Source organism: Bison bison, unplaced genomic scaffold, assembly GCF_000754665.1.
Source record: "Bison bison bison isolate TAMUID 2011002044 unplaced genomic scaffold, Bison_UMD1.0 scf7180017864491, whole genome shotgun sequence".
Lineage (NCBI taxonomy): Eukaryota > Metazoa > Chordata > Mammalia > Artiodactyla > Bovidae > Bison > Bison bison.
The window spans coordinates 21,876,801-21,887,152 of NW_011495050.1; the positions used below are offsets into that span (position 1 = coordinate 21,876,801).

Below are 10,352 nucleotides of genomic sequence, written 5' to 3' on the forward strand. Positions count from 1 at the left end.
TCAGACAGCCATTTTGCTTTTTTGCATTTCTTTTTCTTGGGGATGGTCTTGATCCCTGTCTCCTATACAATGTCACAAACCTCTGTCCATAGTTCATCAGGGACTCTATCAGATCTAGTCCCTTAAATCTATTTCTCACTTCCACTGTATAATCATAAGGGATTTGATTTAGGTTATACCTGAATGGTCTAGTGGTTTTCCCCATTTTCTTCAATTTAAGTCTGAATTTGGCAATAAGGAGTTCATGGTCTGAGCCACAGTCAGCTCCTGGTCTTGTTTTTGTTCACTGAGGATAGGAAGTGATTAATTCAAGAAAATTTCCCGGAACTGAAGAGCTTGAATTTCCACACTGAGAGTATACACCCAACAACCAAAACAAGCAAAGAAAACAGATTCATACCAAGGCACATACTGCAAAATTTCAGGACACAGCAAAGAACATTCAAATTTCTAGAGAGAAAGTAGGTCACAAAGGATAAGGAAGAACGGTTTTGTACTTTCCCACAATAATACAGATAACTAGAACACAACAAAACATTTCAAAATTCTGATGTTTGCAATAACACAAGAAAGGTCATTTTAGGCAGAGAGAAAAACATGAGAAAAGGCACAGGCAAGGAGGTCCATTATCAGCTTGAATAACTACAAACATCTCCTCAGAACCAAAGATTAAGAGGTGGGTTGAAGTGGTTACAGAGGAGGGAGAGGACTCTGCTTCTACTATTCCCAACAGTTTTTTACTTTATCAAAATGGGAGGCTACTGAAGGTTTTCAGCAAGACAGAGCCGTGAAATTTCTATTTTACAACGATCCAAGTCGGGATGGGAATTCCACTGTGGTCCAGGGGTTAGGACTCTACAATGAGCGAGCTAAAGAGTATGGAAAACAGCGAGACCAGCAGCTGAGACTAATCCCAAGGCTGATACAAGACATAGAAGAATGGTACAAAGAAGATCTTCACGACCAAGATAATCACGATGGTGTGATCACTCACCTAGAGCCAGACATCCTGGAATGTGAAGTCAAGTGGGCCTTAGAAAGCATCACTATGAACAAAGCTAGTGGAGGTGATGGAATTCAAGTGGAGCTATTTCAAATCCAAAAAGATGATGCTGTGGAAGTGCTGCACTCAATATGCCAGCAAATTTGGAAAACTCAGCAATGGCCACAGGACTGGAAAAGGTCAGTTTTCATTCCAATCCCAAAGGCAATGCCAAAGAATGCTCAAACTACCGCACAATTGCACTCATCTCACACACTTTACATTAGTAAAGTAATGTTCAAAATTCTCCAAGCCAGGCTTCAGCAATACGTGAACCATGAACTTCAAGATGTTCAAGCTGGTTTTAGAAAAGGCAGAAGAACCAGAGATCAAATTGCCAACATCTGCTGGATCATGGAAAAAGCAAGAGAGTTCCAGAAAAGCATCTATTTCTGCTTTATTGACTATGCCAAAGCCTTTGACTGTGTGGATCACAATAAACTGTGGAAAATTCTGAAAGAGATGGGAATACCAGACCACCTGACTTGCTATATAGGAAAAACTTGTATTCAGGTCAGGAAGCAACAGTTAGAAATGGACATGGAACAACAGACTGGTTCCAAATAGGAAAAGGAGTACGTCAAGGCTGTATATTGTCATCCTGCTTATTCAACTTACATGCAGAGTACATCATGAGAAACACAAGCTGGAAGCAGCACAAGCTGGAATCAAGATTGCCAGGAGAAATATCAGTAACCTCAGATATGCAGATGACACCATGCTTATGGCAGAAAGTGAAGAAGAACTAAAGAGCCTCTTGATGAAAGTGAAAGAGAGTGAAAAAGTTGGCTTAAAGCTCAACATTCAGAAAACTAAGATCATGGTATCCGGTCCCATCACTTCATGGGAAATAGATGGGGAAACAGTGGAAATGGTGGCTGACTTTTTTTGGGCTCCAAAATCACTGCAGATGGTGACTGCAGCCATGAAAGTAAAAGACGCTTACTCCTTGGAAGGAAAGTTATGACCATCCTAGACAGCATATTAGAAAGCAGAGACATTACTTTGTCAACAAAGGTCCATCTAGTCAAGGCTACCTTTTTCCAGTAGTCATGTATGGATGGAGAGTGGGGCTATAAAGAAAGCTGAGCGCAGAAAAATTGATGCTTTTGAACTGTGGTGTTGGAGAAGACTCTTGAGAGTCCCTTGAACTGAGAGGAGATCCAACCAGTCTATCCTAAAGGAAATCAGTCCTGACTATTCATTGGAAGGACTGATGCTGAAACTCCAATACTTTGGCCACCTGATGCGAAGAGCTGACTCATTTGAAAAGACCCTGATGCTGGGAAAGATTGAGAGCAGGAGAAGGGGACGACAGGATGAGATGGTTGGATGCCATCACCGACTCAATGGACATGAGTTTGAGTAAACTCTAGGAGTTGGTGATGGAGAAGGAGGCCTGGCGTGCTGCAGTTCATGGGGTTGCAAGAGTCAGACACAACATAGCGACTGTACTGAACTGAACTGAATACAATCATCTGTGCAGAAACTGTAATGGTGTGAATAGCTAACATTTATTACTTTAAGAGTTTTTATGGAGTATTTCATTTTATCTTGCAGCAAATGTTTGGGGAATGTGCTACAGTGTAGTTTTTCATGCTCATCTTACAAATAAGGAAAGTGAATCCTGGTGAAGTCACTGCCATCTAACACGGGACTCTGCAGGTGTATGTAGGTGTAGGTGTATTAATTTCTTGACTTCAACAATTAAGCTGAAGTTAAATAAACTGGCCAGTAAATGAGAAGTGCTGGATTTGAACCAATTTCCATGTATTTTTGATGAACCTTTGTGTCTGGTAAGCAGTTTAAGTAGGGAACAAGTTATGTGTTAGCTTCAAGCTCAGATTTACTGATTTTTATATTTATAGGCACTATTCAAAAGGATTTTTTTAAAAGCTATTTTATATCTATCGTACCTTTTCTATAACTGTCCAGGTAGGCAAGAAGTAAAATTACTTCCATTTTATAGATGAAGGGGACACAAGGAGGTAACTGATTGAAACGAATTCCAGGAGTAATACTTTACCCATTAAACCACAGTCTAATTAACCAAATAATAATACTCAAACTACTAATGCACAAATGACCTATGATGAAATTAGAATAGTTAAGAGCAACATTATCAGTAGTTGGGGTTTAGGCAGCTGTCATTTGTCGGGACTCTTCCATACAGAAAGGACAAGCTCAAGAAGGAATATGGCAGAATCACAGAATTATGAAAGCCACGGTCTAGGAAAAACTGGACTAAGGAAGCACCCTTTAAAAATCTTGAGTATGGTAGTGCTATATAGCACATAATGAATTTATAGAACTTAGTATTTAAGGATGGCAGTAGAAATAACAGGTGCTTCTTTTAAATGGCACAGATAATTCTCTGAATGTCAGAGACACACAAAGCTATCAATGAAGTTTATGCAATCGAATCCTGGAACAGATGGAGTATCTGAGTATCCATATTCCTAGTTATCAAAGCAAAAGCTTTAAACATTCATCCAATAATTAAGTGTAAACCAACTTTTTTTTTAAATATGCTGAAAGCAGAATTTTTTGTTTACTTTAATGAATAATTACAACCGGGAAACCACACCTGCCTTAACAGTCTGCTTCATCCACTTTACTTGGGATTGATTTTATCTTACAGAAAGCAACCATCAAAGTTTCTTTTCCCTTGCCCAAGATTTTAAAAAGTCAACCATTACATATAAATACAGGAAGGCCTATGCCAAGTTAACAAATGAAAACTGTAACTCAAAATGAGGTATGCACATTGACAGTAAGTGCATTGGTATACTCCATACAAAAGCTGGAGAGTTTACAAACAACTGGTGATGTAAAACAGAGGTTTCCTAAGAACTTACTTAATTAGACCTTTAAAAAGCCCTAGAAAACTTCATTTTTAACAAGGGTCCCAGATGATTCCAGGTTTTGCTTAAAGTGTAGTTTGGGAAACATTTTTAACCTCCACTGAGTGTCAGATTACATATACAATAAAATTAAAATACAAACCATGTACTGAATGAAAAATAGTATCTTTATATAAGCTATTAATAGATATCTAAATACAATATGGTTTTTTAAAATGAAATGTGTATATAATTGTATTCATAAAGTACACTAATCAAAATCTATACAACATTAACAACAAATCCAAATAAAAATGAAGATATTCCTCTGAATTTCATGTTTCACCGAGCATCAAAAACCACCACTGTAATATACCAAGTTAAGGACATAAAAAGGTACATTAAAATTAAAATTTTAGTACTTTCAAGTCACTTTCTCTTTGCAATAATCTATTTATTTAATCTAAAATGTTAGTTTAGATTTTTTTAAGTTAATCTAAAATGCACAAAAGAATAAAATGCACTATTTACTATGATGAGAAGTGAACTAAAAAATAAACTATTAGCCCTCTTTCCATGATAGAGACCAATGCACCAAGAAACTAAAGCAGTGTTAAAAGCGATAATTTACTGTTCTAAAAAATACTGTCAGTTATTACATAACAATTTACTCTGACTTTCAGCTAATTCCTAAGTCTCACTTTTTCCATAAGGTAGCATAAAAACTCACTATTTGTAGTTCCCCTTGTATAATTTAGTTTGTTCATAAACTGAAGCTCAGGAATGAGTACTTATATAGAATTGCTAAAAAATACACTTATGAAAGCCAAAATCAGCTAGTATTTAGATTACTTGGTATACGTCTACACACCGAAGTACTGTGATAAAAAAGAAAATGATAAACATTTTTTTTTTTGGTAAGTAATCCAAGTTGTTACCATTTTCACAAGTAATTAGTCTTTGACTATCAAACCAGGTGTTATTCTTCACTTGCTCCCATCTCACACCTAAGAAGCACAGTTAAAAGGATACATCTTTTAGTCCTTTTCTTGTACATTATTCTGTATCCACATTCTCTGCATCGGATGGGATCCCTTGATTTTATTTCATTTTCTGTGTGACATTCTAGAAATGAAAACACGTTCATTTATTCAATGCCTAAAAGAGAAATTATTACAGACAAGCAAATTATCTTGACCATATTTTTCATCCAACACACTAAAATACAAATACTCCATCTCAAGGATGTGTTGCTATTACCAGTAAGCTAAAGGAGAGAGAAAAAAAGAGTGGTGGGCAAGGCACTTTTCCTAGAATAGGAAATGAAAAGTTAATGAGAGGATTTTTTTTTTAAAGACTGCTAAAGCTGTTCCGCTTTCTAACTTTAAAGATGAACGACTCACTTAAGTCAAAGACAAATGCACAATTCTTTTTTTTTAACCGAGTTTAAATACTCTTACTTTGTGTTACTCTTACCTCCACAGATATATATCATTGGCTGCTGCTTTGGGGGTTGAACGTCCTTCTGGGTGTCCATTGTTGTCCCTGAAATCGGAGACTCAAATATTTAATATCTCAAAGCGGGGCCCTCACAAACCCAACCAGGAATCACTTTTCCGAGGGAAAGCTAAAAAGGTCTCAATTCCTAGTCAGTACTTTGTTTCATGGCTGGGTCTAAAGGACGAAACAAACAAACAAAAAACGTGTTGCGCATTTACCCCCAAATTGGACTCTTATTTTACAGATGAAGGAACTCAGGTTTGCTGCTGCTGCTGCTGCTGCTAAGTCGCTTCAGTCGTGTCCGACTCTGTGCGACCCAATGGACAGCAGCCCACCAGGCTCCCCTGTCCCTGGGATTCTCCAGGCAAGAACACTGGAGTGGGTTGCCATTTCCCTCTCCAATGCATGAAAGTGAAAAGTGAAAGTGAAGTCGCTCAGTCGTGTCCGACTCTTAGCGACCCCATGGACTGCAGCCTACCAGGCTCCTCCATCCATGGGATTTTCCAGGCAAGAGTACTGGAGTGGAGTGCCACTGCCTTCTCCAACTCAGGTTTAGGGAAATTCATTTGGGCAGGATTACTCAGTAGCAATGCAGGAGGCCCGGGTTCGATCACTGGGTAGGGAAGATCCCCTGGAGTAGAGAATGGCAACCCACTCCAGTATTCTTGCCTGGAGAATTCCATGGACAGAGGAGTCTGGCAGGCTACAGTCCATGGGGTCGCGAAGAGTGGGACACGACTGAGCGACTAACACACTCAGCTGCAGAGTCAGAGAGATTTAGATCTGATTGCAAAGCCCGCGTCTTCATTTAACACGTTATATTTTTCCAAACTTTAGCAGGAGATTGTAAAAGAAAAAAAAAAAAAACAAACCACAAAACTTCTCTCAACAGTAGAACACGAGAACCGAAGATAAGAGAAGAATAACTCCCCAAAGCTAGTCAACAGTTAAACAGGGAAACAACCCAAAAGCTAAACCGGCAAAGGACTAAAAGTATCGACTCTATCCCCAGCCTCTCCTGACTCTAACCCTTAAACTAGACCTCTTTAGACCTTATTGTCTTTTCAGTTTGGGCCCAAATTCCTACCTTCAAATCCCAAACCTCCAATTCCCTACTCACGTAACACGGAAAAATCTCTAGGCCTCTCCAAACAGATTTCGACTCGCCTCTGAGCCGCGGGCAACTTCCGGCGCTCGCTTCTGACGTGTCGGAGTCTCCGCCCCTTCCGTTCCGGGTGTGGCTGAGGAACCTGGATTGAGTGGAGGCGGAGGAAATGGGTCTTTTGGTGTTTTCGAGTCTAGTCTAAAGTGCTTGTTTCGCTCCTAGCTGTTTTCGCTTGTCAGGGAAGCAAAGCACGTTAGCAGCCTTTCATGTCCTAGGAGGTTTGTTTATCTGGCAAATGAAGTCTGCAGAAAGGAACATTTTTCTAGGCGGGCAGAGGGTTAGAAGAGAAACCCCAGTGAAGTGCTCGTGGAATACTAGGCTGACCGTTACTCCGAGGAACGTAGAAGAATCGGCTCCACCGCGGATATCCACGTGCAAAAGCCCTTTACAGACTACGTGTTTCGAATAGTTTGCTATTTGTGCCGGGGCAGTGGAGCACCCGCTCGGTCGCTATCTTTCATATAATTTCGTTTTTGCTTTTCGACCCATTCTCTCCTAGGCGCTCTTTCTCTCTCTGACTCATACATTTTACTTGTGGGCGGCTACGTCAGTTACTCCCACTTAAAGCTAAGGGATTTAGGTAGTGGTAGTCACTCCAGTCGGAGAAGGCAATGGCACCCCACTCCAGTACTCTTGCCTGGAAAATCCCATGGACGGAGGAGCCCGGTAGGCTGCAGTCCATGGGGTCGCTAAGAGTCGGACACGACTGAGCGACTTCACTTTCACTTTTCACTTTCGTGCATTGGAGAAGGAAATGGCAACCCACTCCAGTGTTCTTGCCTGGAGAATCCCAGGGACCGGGGAGCCTAGTGGGCTTCCGTCTATGGGGTCGCACAGAGTCGGACACGACTGAAGCGACTTAGCAGCAGCAGCAGCAGCTGTGCACTGACCCTCCTTTTGTCCCCTGTATTCATTCCTCCTTAGAAGAACAAGAAGACTTGACCAGTGAGGCCGTGTTCTTTCAAAGGTCAAAAATTTAATGAAAGTAAACAGTTGGGTTCACAACGTTTGCGTCTTTCACAGTAATAGCTTACGGTGAACCATGTCGGATTTGTGGTCTTCGAAGAAGATTTAGCATGGGCATCAGGAACTAGGCTTCGGACGTTCAGAACTTTGTGTGGCAGGTTTCATTACAGTGAAAAAGGACAGAAAGCTTCTAACGTAGATATCAGAAGAGGGGATGGAGAGTGCCCCCCTCGCTAGTCTTAGCAAGGGAGCTATATACTTTTTCAGTTGGTTGTTACAGTGAATCAAAAGAATGTCTCAAGGCTGTAAAGGTCTTACCAGATCCATTCCGACAACTTAAATTTTAAAATAATGGGATAACATTTAAAAATAACATTTTTAAAATAATGGGCTTCCTTTGTGGCTCAGACAGTAAAGAATCCTCCTGCAATGTGGGAGACCTGAGTTTGATCCCTGTGTTGGAAAGATCCCCTGGAGAAGGGAAAGCTACACATTCCAGTATTCTGGCCTGGAGAATTCAGGCCATGGGGTAGCAAAGAGTCCTGACAGAACTGAGCAACTTTCACTTTCACTAGAAAGATCTTACCAGACCCATTCCCACAACATACATTTTAAGATGACAGGATAGTCAGAAGGTTCTTAAGGAGGAACATGTCCTCCAACAGGATACATTGTTGTTTTATAATCATGGTAAAGAGTTTAAGGAAAAACATACCTTGAGCAAGATGAGTCGTTAGTTGTGTAATTATTAGCTCTGGGCTTAAAGAAAAAAACATTTTATGTGACTATGTTGAAGGAATGTAGGAAAGAAACGTTTGTCCTTTTCCTTGACAGCCCCAGACCCCTTTCTCTTCCCTCTCCTCCTTCCCCCTCTCCTCCTTCCCCCTCTCCTCCTTCCCCCTCTCCTCCTTCCCCCCCTCCTCCTCCTCCTGAATCAACCTACCTAAGAATTAGCGCTCTCAACAGCAAGTATATCAGAAAGGGGAAGAAGAAAATGAAGTTATTAAAATTTAGAAAATAAACAGTTGTTAATAACTATTGTAATTAATCTGAAAAGCAGATTTCTTTCTCCCCAACATCTACTACGTTGGTTTCTTACTGAAAGTGAAAGTCACTCAGTCCTGTCTGACTCTACAATGCCAGGGACTGTACTATACTATATATATGGAATTCTCCAGGCCAGAATACTGTAGTGGGTAGTGTTTCCCTTCTCCACAGGATCTTCCCAACCCAAGGATCGAACCCAAGTCTCCCATATTACCAGCTGAGCCACAGGGGAAGCCCAAGAATACTGGAGTGGGTACCCTATCCCTTCTCCAGTGGATCTTCCCGACCCAGGAAATGAACCAGGGTCTCCTGCATTGCAGGTGGATTCTTTACCAACTGAGCTATGAGGGGAAGCCTTTATTGGTTTCTTATTAAGCAGGCTCTATTGCTTTTTTCTCTCCCATCCAGCAACCTGGGAACATTGAGCCTGACCTTTCATTTCCAGAAGGAGTTAATTGGTTGCACCTCCACAGACCAACTTGGGACTTGACTTTCTGGATTTTTCTAGAAGCCAATTTTTAAATATCCAGGAAACACAGTGGAGTATCCTGCTTCTTCATTGTTCAGTTCAGTCGCTCAGTCACGTCCAACTCTTTGCGACCCCATGAACTGCAGTACACCAGGCTTCCCTGGCCTTCACCAACTCCTAGAGCTTGCTCAAAGTCATGTTATTGAGTTGGTAATGCCATCCAACCATCTCATCCTCTGTCATCCCCTTCTCCTCCTGCCTTCAGTGTTTCCCAGCATCAGGGTATCAGTCCTCCAATGAATATTCAGACTGATTTACTTTAGGATGGACTGGTTTGATCTCCTTTCAGTCCAAAGGATTCTCAAGAGGCTTCTCCGACACCACAGTTCAAAAGCATCAATTCTTCGGTGCTCAGCTTTCTTTATAGTCCAACTCTCACATCCATACATGACCACTGGAAAAGCCATAGCCTTGACTAGACGAACCTTTGTTGGCAAAGTAATGTCTCTGCTTTTTAATACACTGTCTAGGTTAGTCACAGCTTTTCTTCCAAGGAGCAAGTCTCTTAATTTCATGGCTGCATTCACCATCTGCAGTGATTTTGGAGCCCAAGAAATAAAAGTTTGTCACTGTTTCCATTGTTTCCCCATCTATTTGCCATGAAGTGACAGGACCAGATGCCATAATCTTAGTTTCTTGAATGTTGAGTTTTAAGCCAGTTTTTTCACTCTCCTTTTTCACTTTCATCAAGAGAATCTTCAGTTCCTCTTTGCTTTCTGCCATAAAGGTGGCGTCATTTGCATAGCTGGGGTTATTGATACTTCTCCCTGCAATCTAGATTCCAGCTTGTGCATCAGCATTTCACCTGATGTACTCTACATATAAGGTAAATAGGCAAGATGAAACTATACAATTTCTTCCTCCACAGACAGGCTAAGATAGAACATAAATATTTTTTATCAGCAGCTGTCTCACAAAGTACCTCCCCTCTTAGCCAAAGGGAAGAGGTAACTCAATACAGTGCTGAAGAATTGATGCTTTTGAACTGTGGGGTTGGAGAAGACTCTTGAGAGTCCCTTGGACAGCAAGGAGATCCAACCAGTCCATCCTAAAGGAAATCAGTCCTGAATGTTCATTGGAAGGACTGATGCTGAAGTTGAAGCTCCAATACTTTCACCACCTGATGCAAAGAACTGACTCGTTTGAAAAGACCCTGATGCTGGGAAAGATTGTAGGTGGGAGGAGAAGGGGATGACAGAGGATGAGATGGTTGTATGGTGTCACCAACTCAATGGACACGAGTTTGAGCAAGCTCCGGGA

General features: G+C 41.1%; 1 protein-coding gene across 2 annotated transcripts; it reads right to left on the reverse strand.

Annotated features, from left to right (window-relative positions):
- Positions 1–3,557: 3,557 nt before the first annotated feature.
- On the reverse strand, positions 3,558–6,589 carry POLR2K (polymerase (RNA) II (DNA directed) polypeptide K, 7.0kDa). Of its 2 annotated transcripts, none has more exons than XM_010863521.1 (4): positions 6,506–6,589; positions 5,362–5,430; positions 4,918–5,010; positions 3,558–4,250 (listed from the first exon to the last, which is right to left on the reverse strand). In XM_010863521.1, the coding sequence occupies exons 2-4, from the start codon at positions 5,420–5,422 to the stop codon at positions 4,228–4,230; spliced, it is 177 nt and encodes a 58-aa protein (XP_010861823.1). In that variant the 5' UTR covers positions 5,423–5,430; positions 6,506–6,589; the 3' UTR covers positions 3,558–4,227. The 2 variants fall into 2 exon arrangements, with proteins under 2 accessions (XP_010861823.1, XP_010861822.1); XM_010863520.1 differs by having other exon boundaries at positions 6,473–6,576.
- Between the last annotated feature and the right edge of the window lie 3,763 nt (positions 6,590–10,352).